Source organism: Mustela erminea, chromosome 10 (assembly GCF_009829155.1).
Source record: "Mustela erminea isolate mMusErm1 chromosome 10, mMusErm1.Pri, whole genome shotgun sequence".
In the NCBI taxonomy this organism is placed as follows: domain Eukaryota; kingdom Metazoa; phylum Chordata; class Mammalia; order Carnivora; family Mustelidae; genus Mustela; species Mustela erminea.
In genome coordinates this window covers 72,940,557-72,957,932 of record NC_045623.1, presented here as the reverse complement: position 1 = coordinate 72,957,932, position 17,376 = coordinate 72,940,557, and the positions used below count along the sequence as shown (strand labels likewise).

General features: G+C 43.2%; 2 protein-coding genes across 3 annotated transcripts in view; one reads left to right on the top strand and one right to left on the bottom strand.

Annotated features, from left to right (window-relative positions):
* Positions 1 to 637: 637 nt before the first annotated feature.
* LOC116568213 (cytochrome P450 4A12A-like) lies at positions 638 to 4,236 on the bottom strand. Its single transcript, XM_032303735.1, has 4 exons — positions 4,229 to 4,236; positions 3,828 to 3,990; positions 3,607 to 3,683; positions 638 to 806 (listed from the first exon to the last, which is right to left on the bottom strand). The coding sequence occupies exons 1-4, from the start codon at positions 4,234 to 4,236 to the stop codon at positions 638 to 640; spliced, it is 417 nt and encodes a 138-aa protein (XP_032159626.1).
* A 7,166-nt stretch (positions 4,237 to 11,402) lies between these two features.
* The window catches only part of LOC116600675 (cytochrome P450 4X1), a 41,341-nt gene continuing 35,367 nt past the window's right edge, over positions 11,403 to 17,376 (top strand). For both annotated transcript variants that reach the window (XR_004289747.1, XM_032360890.1), the window contains exon 1: positions 11,403 to 11,740. Coding sequence is in view for 1 of the 2 variants with exons in the window: in XM_032360890.1 (XP_032216781.1) it covers positions 11,420 to 11,740 (321 nt within the window). In the remaining variant the exon portion in view is untranslated. The remainder of the gene's footprint in view (positions 11,741 to 17,376) is intronic.

The following is a 17,376-nucleotide window of genomic DNA, read 5'->3' as shown; positions in this document are numbered from 1 at the left end:
GTCCCCATTATTCAATTAAAAAGAAGTCTAGGTGTTGCACTAAAAATTTCATGGGTACTGTTAACATCTGTAACCAATTGCATTTAAGAACAGGATATTTCCTTGATAAACAGGGAGGCCTAATCCCCTCACTGAATAGCCTTAAGAGCAGACGTTTAGAAGGTAGAAAATGCAAGAGAAGAGATTCTCCCTGAGAGGTTCTGTAACACCTTTGTTGTGCCAGGGAGACCCATTCCCTATTTCTGATCAGCTAAGCTATCGGATCATCAACTTGTGCTCTTTTAAGGAGCCAAGTCTGTGTAATGTGGTTAAGCAGCAAGGAACACAAAGCAGATAGAAAGGAACAGCAACAGGGAGAGGGCAGACAGCCTGGGGGACAGGCCACTGTTCATGACTTACATGGATAGTCAGAGCTCCAGCTGGGTAGGAGAAAGGTAACGGGCAAGCAGGTGGGAATCTTGGGAAAGGGTGAGATGGAGAAGGACAGACAGTCTGATGCACAGGGGAGGAGAGCAGGAGGCTGGCAGTGGGCAGAGTGAGAGCAGGAAGTAGGCAGAAGAGAGCAGACAGGAGAGACGGACGGGAAGACATGATGGCAGGCAGGAGGCCCTCAGGGCTCATCTTGTCCCCACAAGGGTTAGAGGAGCTTCCTGAGATGCAGGTAGATCCCATTCTTGGACATCAACATAATTCTTGGAGTGGGAACAGGGACCTTAAAAGGATGTGGTGCCAGCTCAAAGCGGAGCAGGGTCAGGACCACTGCCACCTTCATCTCGTTCATGGCAAAAGTCTTCCCGATACAGTTCCTGGGTCAGGGAGGGAAAAGGAAATAACAAGTGGCCTCAAACCCCCTGGCGGGAATAGCACATACAGGGCCCTCTTGCATGGACCCAGCCCAGTTCCCTTCCATCAGGACACACACACATCGCTACACCTACCCCGCCTTGCTTATTTCACACTCTCCCCTTGACCTTTGACAAAGCCTACACTCTTCCAGGATTAGCTCCTACTCCTATCTGTGCTCTTAGTAGGCCTGAAATTCTGTTACAAGAAGGTCAGCACCTTGAGCCTCAGGACCAAGTCAAGGGATCACTAACATAGTTTATTTTTAAGTTGTTCGCTCTCTGCAAAGCCAGTTCTGGTTTCATAATGGGGAGAGCAGGACAGGGCACCATAGGGGGTGGGCTGGGCCATCCTTTAGGCCCTAACCATCTGGGGCACACAGGGGTCCAGATTCTCAGAGTAAGGACAAGACAGAGCTGGGTAAGGAGATCATAATGGCACAGAGAAGCTCTGCAGAGGCAGAGCCTTAGTGACGCTCAACCTGCTACACCATCTGCTTGCCAGGTTGGGTCCAGACTCCCGCCTCCCCCTCAGCCCCTCAGTCAACCAGCTGCTGTAGTCTTCCAATTCTACTGCAGAAATGTCTCTGCTGCCATCCTTCTACCTCCTCACCCAGACTTTTCTGTCTCCTGCCTCCATTCCCGCTCCTGAAGCCCCAGCCAAGCTCAGAGCCTCCCTCACCCTTCATCACAGGTACAACATGTCCACATGCCTCAGCTGACATCAAAGTCCTCTCTGGGCTGTTGGTTCACTCATTTGTCACCTGCTCAACTCCTCCTCCTCCCAGCTCAGCTCCTGCTGAGGAGATCCCAGAGAATGCCTTCCCTCCACCTCTGCCTGCCACATGCTCAAGGCTAAGGGCAATGCCAGCCTGTTTTCACCCCCACCTCTGCCGATTGTGCCTCTTCATTCCTGGACCCTGACATCACCCTAATAGCTTAATCAAGGACACATCACTTTCTAGAATAGGACATTGCCAGGAACATGGAATTTCCTACAGAGGGTCAATTAGTAATAAGTGAATGAAGACGAAAGGAAGAAAGAAAGAAAGAAAGAAAGAAAGAAAGAAAGAAAGAAAGGAAGGAAGGAAGAAAGAAAGAAAGAAAAAAAGAAAGAAATAGATAGATAGATGTCTCTTTTGAGTGGTGGCATATATTTCTTGACTGTGAACTCCTGGAAGCAAGAGCAGTATGCCATCTCATAGCAGAGGACTTGGCACACAGAGACAGGTTTAATAGGCAGTCTTATAATTGAATGATGTCTATCGAACTGAAAAAAAAAAAAACCATGAATGGAATAAAATATAATAATCATTAGTTCTGAGCTAGGAACTGAGCTGTGTATCCTTTTCCTGTCTCTACTGGCAGTCAGTTGACTTGTACCAATGTCTAGGAGGAAGGTCTCAATCCCATTGAGAAACAAATCCTGGAGCCAGTATCTGGAAGCACAATTTGCTTAAAGATGTTGTGTGAAAGTGGACTGGAGGATATTATGCTGAGTGAAATAAGTCAAGCAGAGAAAGCCAATTATCATATGGCGTCACTTACTTGCGGAACATAAGGAATAACATGGAGGACAGTAGGAGAAGGAGAGGAAAAGTGAATTGGGGGAAATTGGAGGGGGATACAAACCATTAGAGACTGTGGACTCCGAGAAACAAACTGCAGGTTTTAGAGGGGAGAGGGATGCAGGGATGGCTGAGCCTTTTGGTGGATATTAAGGAGAGCACATATTGCATTGAGCACTGGATGTTGTACATAAGCCATGAATCATGGAACACTGGGTCAAAAACTAATGATGTATTTTATGGTTACTAACATAACACAATAAAAAAAACTTTTTTAAAAAGAAAGTGGATTCATTTTGTATGTGAGGGATTGACAGATTCCTGTACTTGGAAAAAAACAGTTTTCTAGTAACTACTTACAGAGTTTCCTGCAGTTACTATTTATAGAACACTTCAGCAGCACTGGAAGATTTCATAGCAGCCACTCTGGGCAATAGTATTCCCACTGAACAGCCACTTCTGTGTGCTTTACATTTTACAGACCAGGTAATGTTTAAATGCCAATACAAAAAAGTGTCACATACAAAATAGTAGGTTTTCTCTCAAAGGAGTTGATTGTCCTCAATTTTATGCTGCTTGCCAATGTTCACTACGTATACTGTGGAATATGATATGCCAGTCCCATTCAAATAAAGAATTTTGCCAACTGGAAAAGTTGTCAATGGTTATAAGAATATTAATGGGTAGTAAACATTTTGTTGAATGAGATTGCAAAAATAAAGAAGACAGCCATTGGTGTGAGGCTTTGTTCAAACCATTACTGTACACAACTGGAATGCTTACAAGAACCTAAAGGAAGTCCAAACACAGGCAAACATCACTGATACTGTGAGTGGTAGATAATGAATTAGGTACAAAAGACAGTGGCCTGGATTAGTGGTAATTGAAAAAGAAACATCTGAAATATTTTAAAGTCATCCTCCTAAAGTGAGAAATATACTAGAATATACTGAACTTTGGAAAATTGTCACACTAAACTGTGGTTAACCATTGGGTAGAGCAACGGGTCCAAGTCTTCATGGCAAGCGATGATTGCCACCTTCTTTTTGAACACAGAGACACACACCTCTTTCCCTACACACAATAATACAACGCTAGTAACTGCAGACACTACAGATGAACAAAGAAAGTCACAAACATCAGGTATTCACCCAATTCACCCAAGTGATACCCCCACCCAAGTACAAGTACTTCACCTTGATCCTCCTGAGAAGGGCAGGAAAGCATGGCTGTGTTGAGAGGAACCCGGTGCAAACCGGGAAGGGTCAAACACCTACAGAAGGAGCACTAGGGCTAGGACAGGTGTAGTCAAGCTCTTCCTTCCAATCATCCAAGGGACAGCACGACCAAACCTGGGACAGGAAAAGGGGTTGTTCAGCAGCAATCATCTCATCCTTTCCTCCCAAGGCCATCACACCTCTGCGTTTGGCCATATCTTTGGGTTGTGGTGAAGGGCATAAAAGGAGAGCAAGACTAAGAATCCAGTCGGGCAGAAGAAAGAAGACAGATCATACCTGCCTGTGGGGCCCAGGTTTACCCACACACAGCTTGGCAGCCACAGTGAGAGCCGCTTCTCCTCACTATGAATGGAATGATGGTGTTACAGGAGAGGTGGGGCAGACATTGCCCAGCAGTTGTGCACATGTGCACAGATTAGTAGATTAACCATGACCAGTCTGAAAAGCAGGGAAGAACTGGAGGCTTACTTTTTGAAGCATCTCAAGGGAAAACTCACATTTATCAAGTACCATCCATGAGCCCTCAGGGAATATGCATGGGCTCCTCCATCCTCACAACAACCCTCCAATGAAGGCTCACATCTCCATTGTTCCATGAGACACATGAGGCTCAGAGAAGCTGAGCCACTTGCCTCTGACCACCCAGCTAGGATGTGGTAGGGTTGGGATTCAGAGCAGAGAGGAGCCACAAGGCATCCTCTAGCCATAGCAGGGATCTCAGATCTGGTCATTAGCTACTCTCTGCAATCAACCTGAGGGCTCGCCTGGAGACTGGACCATCTTAGCTATGATGATGAATTCTCTAATCTCTCTCATTAGCATAGAGCATACAAGGAAAAACCGCATCTCCCCCTGCCCCATCTGATTGTCTCTCAAGTACTCATATCTCAGGGAATGAGAATATTAGCGCAAAACCCAAAGCCACATTCAGAGGCTGTCAGGTCTTTATTTCTTGGATTACCAACTCTGTGGGAAGCACACCATATACCTCATCTGAACAACAAAGGAAATCTTGATTTTTCTTGAGGGGCAAATGAGTCTGAAAGACATGCACAAACTGCTCCAGAACATGTCCATCACTGGGGCCACCCTTCTCCTTAGATGCAGTACAGGGACTGAATCGTGGGAGACTCTTACCACGAAGCTATGTTACCTCATCCTCTAGGATCCCTCAAACCTGTGCAGCAGGGGCCCCCGGAGGATCCTGTTTTAGCACAGCTGTATGCCTCCTTTCTGACTGCTTGTTCACCAAGCTAGTCGGCTTCCAGAAACTCCTGCTCCTGCATTGTGTCAGTAGTTCCTCTGGAGACCCCAAGGAGCTAGATGGTGTTCTGCCTGGCTCGTCCTCTCACTGGATCACTCTGACACCCACTGGTATGTCGGCTTTCCAGACAACCACTTGGGACAGCCATCTCTCCCTAAGCAGGTCTGGCCAGGGCCAGCTGAGACTCTGGTAGAGGCAGTGGTGCCCATAGTGGCAGTGGTAGTAACTCTGTAGGCTGATACTCAGTGTCTACTGGCTTTCAGGCTGTGGCCACTCACACAGGCAGCACTCCATGACAGCCATTTCACCTGGCTCCTCCTGGGAACTTGGGTCACAAAATATGTCCCCAAAGTGAGATACCAGGACAATGGACAGAAAATAAAGGGTCAGCACAGGCAATGAATTGTCAGGGTGCTGTGGGCTATGCTGGCCTGTGGTCTCCCTGAGACAGGAGGGAGGCTCAACATTATTTTGAAATTATTATCATTTCAGGTGAGGGTCTAGCTTGGCAGAGCCTGTTTTACCTTATAAGGATATTACTTATGTGATGCTCAAAACTATTATTTTTGAATTGCTCCCAATCAAACAAGTGTGAGGGATGACTGAAGGCATTTAACAGACTATTGAGAATTGTGATCTATTTAACTTGATATTATGCCAAGTATACTTTTATCAGATGACTTATGTACTCTTGAATTCAACTCTTTTGAGTGGTACATTTACATGAAGAAAAGAAGATGGAGACGATCTCGAAATTGTTAAACTAAGTGTATTTTAAAGATTTTATTTATTATTTGACAGACAGAGATCACAAGTGGGCAGAGAGGCAGGCAGAGAGAGAGGAGGAAGCAGGTTCCCTGCTGAGCAGAGACCCCCCGCCCCCCGACCCCATGCAGGCCTTGATCCCAGTATGCTGGGATCATGACCCGAGCCAAAGGCAGAGGCTTTAAACCACTGAGCCACCCAGGTGCCCCAAACTAAGTGAATTTTAAATTAATTCAAAACTGCCTATGGTCTGGAGATCTTTTTATGGAATTTATATTTTTTTGCTATTCTCTGTTGTGATTGGAAACACCACAAAACGTGAAGCTCTACATCTGTCCCAACCTCTCCTTTCTTCTAGGTCAAGGCCTAGAAGATCCTAACCTCTCCCTCTTCTAGGAATGGGGTGGAGGGAGGCAGGGGGTGGTATAAAGAGTCCTCCCCATCTTTCCACTCTGGAATCCCTGTTCCCTTATCTGGTCATATCATAATTCTCTGCTTTTTCATAGCAAAGCTTTTTTGAGTTGGCAATATTTTCTCCATAGTTTAAAATTCATTGGCATAGTTTTACCTTACCAGCCCACTTCATTTTGGCTTCTATATCTGTCACTTCAACAACTCTTCCTATGATTATATCTGACTTCCATGTCACTAATTCCAAGAGACACATTTCAGCGTTGACCCTTGTTGTCTCAGGAGCACTTGAAATCCATCATTCAACGTGTTTCAACAGTGTCTCCTTATATCCCACAATACCTGTTATTCCTCGTGTTCCTCCAATGTCTCTGTTTGCTCCTTTTCCTCATCTAGAAGCTCACACTTCTTGGCAAAAATTTTTTTTTAAATATTGGAATCACTTAAGGTAACAGACCAACACTGCTAGACACATTTGATGGTTTGTGACGCACGGATTGTGTAATCCGAAGGAGTGGAGAGATGGGCACAACTGGTGTGGCACACAGACAGCAAGGATGAAAAGAGAGTAAACCTTGGAATTCTCAGACTAGAGAGAAGGGGCTCAGGGCAAGCTGTCTTTTAAATTTCTTTTTATTTATTTTCTTTATTTGTAAGACCAGATGAGGTCTAAATAATCCATTGGGGTCTTTCCAGTCATAGCAGCTATCCATTATACTGTATCTATCTGTCCCCTCCCCCAGATAGTGGGCTGTCCCAAGGGGAAGCCTAACCTCGATTCTTCTTTTCATCCTGCCATTGTCCAGCACTGGCTGGTATACAGGACACAGCAATGAGGGCAAGGACTGGCTCTATGTCTCCTTTCTGAACATTTCAATTCTCTTACTTCAGACTATTGTGGGAGAAAATACATGATAGAGCCATGTGGCCTGGGCCCTCTGCATGGAATTACTATGTAAATTCCACTGGTTCCTCAGTCTCTTAACAACTTGCTTGCCAATGCCCTCAGCATCAGCCCATCAGCTGCTCTGAATCCCCATCCCTCTAGGCACTCAGTCCTCTTTTTCCTGTCAGAGCAGAAGGTGCCTCAGAATCCTCTGAGAAAATTGAGGTTATCTGGCATCAGAGATGTAATCTGCCCACTCCCTCCCTCTATCCTGCCTCCTATGCCTCTAACGTGTTGGTGTTCCCAGTTGGACCCCTTCAAAACTGCAACTAATGTGCTGCCAATTAAGAGCAGATTGAAGGGATCATTGCTCAGTCTTGATATTTTCATAAAACTGTTTGGGACTGGACATCTATGAAGTTTCTGTGCCCCATCCCATCCAGGTCATTCCTTCTATTCAGCACCCAGCTCACCCCTTGGCCCTGTTTTTTCCTCTCATTGCCCTTCTCTCAGCACCTTCCATCCTTCAGCTCTCTTAGCACCATCTCCCTTAGGAACAGTCCCCATGTTCCCCCACTGTGAAAATAGCTGTCATTTTCCTTTATTCTTCCTCTGCTCACCTCCCTTCCTACCCCCTGCCTTATGCTTATTCTCTTAGTAGATGAGTCCCCTGATCTGGGATGTCTCCATTCCTTCACTGCCTCTTGTTTTGTGGATCAGATAACTACATCTTATATTCCTCATCCTGCTCTTTCCTTAAAGTCCCCAATATGTCTCCCTAGTTCATAAATTGAGTAACAGTTTCTAAAATATCTATGTGTTTAGCCCAGAGCTGGGCTCCAAGGAAATCTGAGAGATGGGGAAAAAAAAAAAAAAGTGTTTGCACTACCATGGACTTTTCAGACCTAATTAGGAACATAAGTTGAAAATGAAAAGAGATACATAACTAGGCTTCATAGGGTTGCACTGACTATGGAATGAGTCATAAATAAAAACATAAATAAATGAGTATCAAATGAGAGGTATGAAAATGAGTGTTTCCATTGTTCATAGGATGGATTCCCATGGGTTGGGTGGTTAGAGAAGCATTTATAGAGGAGGTAAGTCTTGAGGGCAGGTTCAAGAAAAGCAGAAGACACAAGGGATGGGACAGGGGATGGAGCAAGTGGAAAGAGTGATTGTTTTTGCTCTTTCTACCTCAGTGAAGAGAAACACAGAGATCACCCTAGACTTCTTCCCTACAGGGGCCACATCCAGTCAGTTACCAACTCCATCAAAAACACTCTCCAGGGCGCCTGGGTGGCTCAGTGGGTTAAGCCGCTGCCTTCGGCTCGGGTCATGATCTCAGGGTCCTGGGATCGAGTCCCGCATCGGGCTCTCTGCTCGGCGGGGAGCCTGCTTCCTCCTCTCTCTCTCTGCCTGCCTCTCTGCCTACTTGTGTTCTCTGTCAAATAAATAAATAAAATCTTTAAAAAAAAAAAAACACTCTCCAATATTTCTCCCATTTATTCTGCCGCTTTGTCCCATGGCACTCCCCCTCACCAGGCCACCATCACATCTTATCTGGATATTATAACAGCTTCAGAACTGGTCTTCTAGTGCCAGTTTTTCACCACCCCATAGACATATCATTTGCTCCTATAAATGTTAAGATCCTAGGATCTAGATTCTTGAGACTGACTGGATTCAAATCCTGGTCCCTCTTCTTACCCTCTGATGTCCTGGGCAAACTTCATAATCTCTCTGTGTGTCAGTTTCCATATATATACAATGGGGATAATGGTAATATCTACCTCAAGTTTTTATTATGAGGATTAAATGAGTTAATACATGTAAATCCCTTTAAAATAGTACTTTAAATACTTTAAAATAGTACTTGGCATAAGCACACAGTAAATATTTGCCCACTATTATCTCCCAAATAGCTGTGATATACTACCTAACCATGTCACTTTCCATCTTAAATCCCTTCAGTGGATTACTATCACATTTTGTAAAGTCTGAAATCCTTACCTGGTCTGACCACATTGATGGGGTTTTTTCAGTGTCCCTATCCCCATCCAGCCAAGCAAATTAAATTCAGCCAGACCTGAAATTCTTACCTTGTTTGACCACATTGATGGGGCTTTTTCAGTGTCCCTATCCCCATCCTACAGCAAAGCAAATTCAATTCAGTGAACATTTGCACAGATATGCCAAGAGAAGGAAGGGATAGATGCTCTGCTGTTGGTCTCCAAAATGGGATTTTTGAGTTGAAATAAGTTTTGAAAGCCAGTCTTTGGCCAGAATAAATATTTTTCTAGCTTCCTGTATGTCCCTTTATCATGTCCTATTGGAGTAGGCTGTAGATTTTCAGTCTCAATCAAGGGTGAGAGGACACATAAGGAAAGTTTCTACTACATGAATGGAAATTGTGAATCCCCACCTCCACCTTCCAGCCTGGTGGACTAGGGTATGAATTAGCAGAAGAGGTAAAGCCAGAGGTTAGGAAAGCATCTAATTTTTCCCCTCTAGGCTGAATTTCTGGAAATGAAGATTTGGATAGATTTTGCCTTGCTTCCTTTTGGAGAGGAACCAGAGTGAAAATGGCAGTGAAGCAGGGAGAAGAATTGAGCTAGCATCCTCAAGCCTTTCTTAGGCTCCTGGGTATAGTGCAAAAAGTGCTGATGTTTTTTCTTTTCTAAGGAAGGGCAGAGAATGCCACGGATGGACCAGAACATCTCAGGAGATATTAACATCTCCAGCAAGAGCCTGAGTAAGACTGGGACAGCTAAGGAGTCCCCAGGCCCTGACCCTGCTGAAAGAACTAACCAGAAGTTCACCAGTCCCACTCTACTACTTGTCAGTCAGCCCAGAGGACCCCAGGATGAGAGCAAGACTAGACATCACAAAGCCAAGACCCACCTGGATCCTGAAAGCAGAGCATGCATATGAGGTCCTCAGCTTGATCACCATGATGTGGTCATATGAAGGCCACCATACACTTACTATGATTTGGAGAAGGGACAGGGTGCCAAGAAAGAATCTGAGTTACTCAGAGGAGACTGCATAAACCAGAAGATTCTGAGACACAGTCCAATAACAATAGTTGAAGGATGGAGGTAGGTGGACATAGAGGAACTGTAACAGGTAAGGTGTGGGACATAATGGAACATCCCAGGACCTGGTACTTAGTCCAGATGAAATTATCACAATTAGAGTTTGTCTAAACTATTAACCCACCAAACAAAACCTGGAATGGTGACTGGGGTGGGGCTTAAGGAGTGGGAGCAGGGACAGGGAGGAGTATAGGGAGTTGTAGCAGAGATTGAGTTTATTGTTCAAAACTGTAAATCCAACACCTAACGCGCCTTTCTTAGCATAAATAAATGAATGAATAATTGAATTTTGGGCAAGGGGGACAGCAGCTTGGGAAGTCAGGTCTGCTGGATCCTAGTTCACCACCTAATAAGTAATAAGTACCAAAATTGCATTAGTTTCTAATTATTTTGCTACATTTTCCTATTATCTATGCTCTCAAAGTTATGAATGTCTCTTGGATAGATCTGGCTTCATAGGCATGAAACAAGGCCCCATACTCAGAAGCATACTCACATGCTTGGTTTAATGCTCCTCTGTCATCATCTTGAAATTGTTAATGAATTTTTAGCAAGGGGCCCCACATTTTCATTTTGCCCTGGGATCCACAAATTATATAGTGGGCCCTGATCGTATCTGTAGCATCTTCTGTAGCTTGAAATAACACATGGTGGACATTGGCAAATGCTAGAAATCCGAGTGAAGATCAACTCTAAAACATTTACCGACACACCACTAGACAAGCCACACTATGTAAGTGTAATGATTACACATGTCCATTCCCAACTCCCAGATCCCTGTGGGTTCTGACAGAGTTTCAGAGAGGGAAAGGTTTTTGTGTTTGGGTTTTTGTTTTGTTTTTATTAACATATTAGCATATTAACATTTATCTGTGGCGAAGAAGAAAAACAATGGCCTCAGCCTTGGTATTATTTTGAAACCTAATTCTGACCTCCCATAATTGAAAACTGTCACAGCTGAAGTGTGACACTCCAGAAGGGCATTAAGAAGTTGCCCTGTGGACTCTGAAAAACAATCTGAGGGTTTTGAAGGGGCGGGGGTGGGAGGTTGGGGGAACCAGGTGGTGGGTATTGGAGAGGGCACGGATTGCATGGAGCACTGGGTGTGGTGCAAAAACAATGAATACTGTTACGTTGAAAATAAATTTTAAAAAATAATAATAATAATAAAAAAACAAGTTGCCCTGTGTGGTGCATAAACAATGAATCTTGGAACACTGAAAAAATAAAATTAAAAACAAAACAAAAAAGTTGCCCTGAATGAAGATTCGCCTCAATTGATAAAGGGTTAGAAATCGGAGAACTCGAGACTGCCTCCTCTGGCCAAGCTGGCGCTTTCTCTCCCAGATGTCCTCCTCCCGGGGAAAGAGCGGAACTTGCTGGAGGGCACAGAGTCGCGGTGGGCTCGGCAAGCCTCTTCAGGCGCCGGGCGGGGAAAGCCCATCCCCTCCGGAGCCCCGGAGGCCGCCTGCGACCGCGCAGCGCACAGCGATGGAGTCCTCCTGGCTCGAGACGCGCTGGGCGCGGCCCTTGTACCTGGCCTTCGTGTTCTGCCTGGCGCTGGGCCTGCTGCAGGCCATCAAGCTCTACCTGCGGAGGCTGCGGCTGCTGCGAGACCTGTGCCGCTTCCCCGCGCCTCCCATCCACTGGTTCTACGGGCACCAGAAGGTAATGGAAGGGAGGGACGGAGAAGGATGCTTCCGCGGATACCAGGCGGGCGGAGGGATGGGCTGCTTCCTCCCTTTCCTTTCATTGCTGCATCCTGCCCTCTCTGGCTCAGCCTGTGGCTCTGGGCATCTTTTCATTACTCTGGGCTTGCTCCCTCACAGGGTTGCCGGTAAAGAGAAACAAGCCTGGAGCCCCTGGATTGGAAGCTTGCGGGGGGCGGGGGGCGGGGGGCGGGGGGCGGGGGGCGGGGGTAGGGCGCTGCTGGGAGGACGTATGTAGAGACTGCCTACAGAAAAAGATCCTCCTGTAATTTAGGGCAGTCTCTGTTGCTTCACCTATCTCTTGCATGTATGCACTGCATCTTAAAAATTCCACACGTTGGGGGAGGGTTTGTGCTATGGTGAGTGCTTGCTGTGAAGTGTATAAACCTGGCGATTCACAGACCCGTACCTCTGGGGCAAATAATACCTTATATGTTTATAAAAAATTTCTTTTAAAAGCCTTCCACACGAATCGCTTAAAAATAGTTATGTTACTCTAAATAATGCTTATTAACTGCAGAAAATAGGCAAAATAGAACACAATTAGTTGCCACCCTTAGTGCATTACAACCAGAGAAAATGAACTTTTCCCAAGATTTGGGGAAGTAAGGAGCAGCCCCCACCAATCACTCAGAAAGTGATGGCAAATTGAAATGTGTAAGAGGGAGACCTTTACTTTGTGGTCCTCTGTTGTCCAAATCCAGTCTCACCCCAGATTCCTTGTTTTATTCATTCAGCCAGGTTTGAGTGGAATTGTGTGATGGGTGCTGGGATTACAAGCAGAACGGTACCAGCCCTCAGAAGCCCAAGTCAGCCGGGGGAAAATTGGAGGGGGAGACGAACCATAAGAGACTGTGAACTCTGAGAAACAAATTGAGGGGTTTGGAGGGGAAGGGGGCTGGGGGGTTGGATGAGCCTGGTGGTGGGTATTAAGGAGGGCACATATTGCATGGAGCACTGGGTGTGATGCATAAACAATGAATCGTGGAACACTGAAAAAATGAAATAAAGTTTAAATTAAAAAAAAAAAAAAAGAAGAAGAAGAAGACCAAGTCAGATGCATACTTAGACCACAAAGAGAAAATGCAAATACAGGGTAATGAGTGCTTTGATAGAAGCCTAGGGACAGGGGATTTTGGAAGGAAATAGGCTTCTCTACCTAGGGAAGGAAGGAAAGTCTATGGAAATCTGGGCAGAATTTTAAAGGATGGCTGGTGTGGGGAGGGGGGTCCCCAGCAGAGCTAGTGCATGATCCTTTGGCTCCCCCACTCCCAGTCCTTCTGCCCAAAAGCAACCACTCTCAGCTGCTCTGCCTGTTTATTTCAATCCTTACTGGCAAAATAATATTACTATGTTGGCTTTCTTAATTTAATGATTTTAGATATCCTTTCATTAACTCTCTCATGATGGGAGTAATCACTTATACCTCATCTTTTACTGTCCCAATATAGTTACATTGTGTTTTTTGTTAAATAGATTAATATTTATATTATTTTGATTATGTAAATGTTTACTTACCACTGATCTAATGGTTGATTTTGTTTCTTTTCTCATAGAACTTTATTTCTCCCCTGGTGTTATTACCTTCCTCCTTTTCTCATATGCTGTTTTTCAAAATCTATCACTATTTTTCCCCAAATGTTTTTAATAGATCTGTCAAATACATCTCAACAATATTTCCAAATATTGAAACATATTGAAAAGTCTGTCAGCCTTTGTGCTTTTCTGGAGGCATTTCTCCCAACAACCTCACCTCCCCGATCGAAATCTGGACTGGATTGTTGTTCTAGGATGTTCTCTAGGCTCGGTACACAGATAATGTACTACCCTGTGTCCTATATTCTGTTTCCTGGATACTGCGTCTTTTCTTTTTCCTGATTTATTTCTTCATTTTTATGGGTAGCTTCTTGAGATTGAGTGAAGGAATGTCAGGTGAATTTTTTGAGCTCTCAAATGGCTGAAAATGTCTGTTAAAATTCATAACTTGATTGATAGTTTGGCTGGGTATAGATTATACTTTGGATGTAATTTTCTCTCAGAATTTTGAAGGCATCATTCCATTGTCTTCTATCTTTCAGGATGATGTTGAAAATTCTGATACCTTTCCAATTTTTTTCAGAGCACATTTACTGTAGTAAAATGTCCATAACATAAAATTTACCATCTTGGGGCACCTGGGTGGCTCAGTGTGTTAAGCCTCTGCCTTCGGCTCAGGTCATAGTCTCAGGGTCCTGGGATCAAGCCCCTCATCGGGCTCTCTGCTCGGCAGGGAGACTGCTTCCTCATCTCTCTCTCTCTGCCTACTTGTGATCTCTGTCTGTCAAATAAATAAATAAAGCCCTTTTAAAAATTTACCATCTTAACCATTTCTAAAAGGGTACAGTTCAGTGATATTAAATACATTCATAATGTTGTGCAGTCGTTAACACCATCCAACTCCATAACTCTTTTCATCTTGTAAAACTGAAATTCTGTGCCCATTAAACAATAGTTCCCCATTTCTGTCTTTCCCCAGCCCCTGGCAAGCACCATTCTATTTTCTGTCTCTACAATTTTGACTAGTCTACAATTTTGACTACTACTATTTCATATAAGTGGAATCGTGTAGTATTTATCTTTTTGTAACTAGCTTATTTCACTTAGCATAATGTCCTCAGGATTCATCCATATTGTAGCATATGTCAGAATTGTCTTTTTTTTAAAAATCTGAATAATATTTCACTGTGCCTATATACCTTATTTTGTTTATTCATCCATCAGGGGATGTGATTGGTTGTTTCTACATTTTAGCTGTTGCGAAGAAGGGTGTACAAAAATCTCTTTGACACCTATTTACAATTCTTTTGGATAAGTACCTGGAAATGGAATTGCTGGATCATATGGTAATTCTATTTTTAATTTTCTGAGGAACCGCCATACTGTTTTCCACAGTGGAAGTACCATTTTACACTTCCACCAGAAGAGCACAGGGGTTCCAATTTCTCCACATTCTTACCAACACATGCTGTTTTCTTGGGGGGGGGGGTTGTTTGTTTGTTTGTGTTTTGTTTTTTCTGACAGTTGTCCCAATGAATCAGAGGTAGTATCTTATACTTTTGATTTGCAGTCTCCTAATGATTAGTGATGTTAAGCATCTTTTCATGTGCTCAGTGCCATTAGTATGTCTTCTTTGGAGAAATGTCTAGTTAAGTTCCTTACCCATATTTGGATCAAGTTGTTTTCTGTTGTTGAGTTTTAGGAGATCTCTATGTATTTTGGATATTAACCACTTATCAGATATTTGCAAATATTTCTCCCATTCCATGTTTTTTACTTTTTACTCCATTTTACTGTCTTTTCATACACAAAATTTTTAAATTTTCATAAAGTCTAATTTGTATATTTTTTCCTGTGCATTTAGTTTCATATTCCAGAAATCACTGCCAGATCCAAAGTTTTTAAGAATTTGCTCTGTGTTTTCTTCTAAGAATTTTACAGTTTAAGGTCTTACATTTAGGTCTTTGAACCATTTTCCATTAATTTTTGTATGTGGTGTTAAGTAAGGAAGGGCCCAACTTTATTCCTTACCATGTGGATATCCAGTTTTCCCAGCAACATTTGTTGAAAAGACTGTCCCTTTCCCTGTCCTGCCACCTTTGTCAAACATCATTTGACCATATATTTGGGGGTTTATTTCTAGACTTTCTATTTTATTCCATTAGCCTGTATGTCTCTCTGTGCCAGAACCACACTGTTTTGATTACTGTAGCTCTGTAGTAAGTTTTGAAATCAGGAAACATGAGTCCTTCAGTTTTGTTCTTCTTATTAAAGACGTTTGGCTATTCAAGCTCCCTTGATGTTCCATATAAATTTTAGGATGGATTTTTCTATTTCCCATTAAATTAGAATTTTCATAGGGATTATATTGAATTGTAGATCACTTTGGGTAGTACTGACATCTTAATAATAAATCTTCCAATCCATAATCATGGAATGTATTTCCATTTGTTTATGTCTTTTTAAATTTCTTCAGAAATACTTAGTTCTCATTATATGTCTTTCACCTTGTTGGTTGGGAGTATTTGGTTTTCCAATACTTGGTTTCACCTCCTAAATAGTTTATTCTTTTTGATGCTATTGCAGATGGGCTTGTTTTCATTATTTTCTTTTCAGATTGTTTGTTAGAACATCAACTGGTTTTTGTGTAGAAAATGTAGATTTTCTACATTTTAGTGTAGAAATGCTGCTGACTGCCAAATCTAAGGTTAATTCTTTATGTTTTCTTCTTGGAGTTTTATAGCTCTAGCTCCTTCATTTAGATCTTTGATCCATTAAATTAATTTTTGCATGTTGTGTAAGGTAAGGTTCTAACTTTACTATTTTTTGTGGCTATCCATTTATCCCAGCACCACTAGTAGAAAAGACTATTTTTCCCCTCATTGAACTGTTTGGAACCTGAGTTGGAAAAACCCAGTTCTTTTCCTGTGTTTCCCCTTTACTCTCACACTAGGACCATATTCACAACACTTCTGACACCAGGTGTTGGGTGAGTGCCCCCACCTCCAGGCTGCAATCAAGCAATCCTGTGATACAATGCAATTATGACACTGCCTACCCAGAGAAAGCATCAGATCTCACAGATTAAGAACTCAGGCCCACAAGACTACCCCCCACCCCATTTCAGATGCCAATGGCAAGTCCAGATGATTACTGTGCTTCTGACCAATCACCTGTAAGTTGGAGATTCCTGTGACCTCTTCTTCGGATCTGGTTAATATGCTGGAACAGCTCACAAAACTCAGGAAATAATTAATTTACTGTTTACCAGTTTATTATAAATGGATATGATAAAAGATACAGATGAACATGCAGTTCGAAGTGATGCACTGGGTAAGGTACGTGAGAAGGGGCACAGAGCTTCCGTGCCCTCTCCAGATGCATCACTCTACCAGTACCTCCACATGTTCACTAAACTAGAAGGTCTCCAAACCCTATACTTTTGGAATTCTTACAGAAGCTTCATCATGTAGGTATGATTGAACATTAATTCCATTTCTGGTCCCTCTCGCTCTCTGTAGAATGGGAACTGGGACTGAAGATTCCAAGTTTCTAATTATTGCTTGGTCTTTCTAATGAGGAACCTCCATCCAAGGGCCCACCAAGAACCAGCTCATTGGAACAAAAGACACTGCAATCAGTTGACTGTAAACATGAAGTTTGTTTCTAGATTCTTAATTCTATTCTATTGACCTATATGTCTGTCCTTATGCCAATACCACACTGTCTTAATTATTTTTGCTTTGTAGTAAATTTTGAAATTGGGAATCATAAGTCTTCCTATTTTGTTCTTTCTTTTAAAGACTTTATTTATTTCTGTGTGTGAGAGAAAGAGCATGAACAGGAGGGAAGGGGCAGAAGGAGAGGAAGAAGCAGACTCTTCTCTAAGCAGGGAGTCTGAGGCGGGACTCTATCCCAGGACCCTGGGATCATGACCTGAGCCGAAGGCAAACACTTAAACCTTAACCAGCTGAGCCACCCAGGTGCCCATATTTTGTTCTTTTTCAAGATTATTTACGTTATTCTGGATACCTCTAGTTTCCATATAAGTTTTAGAAT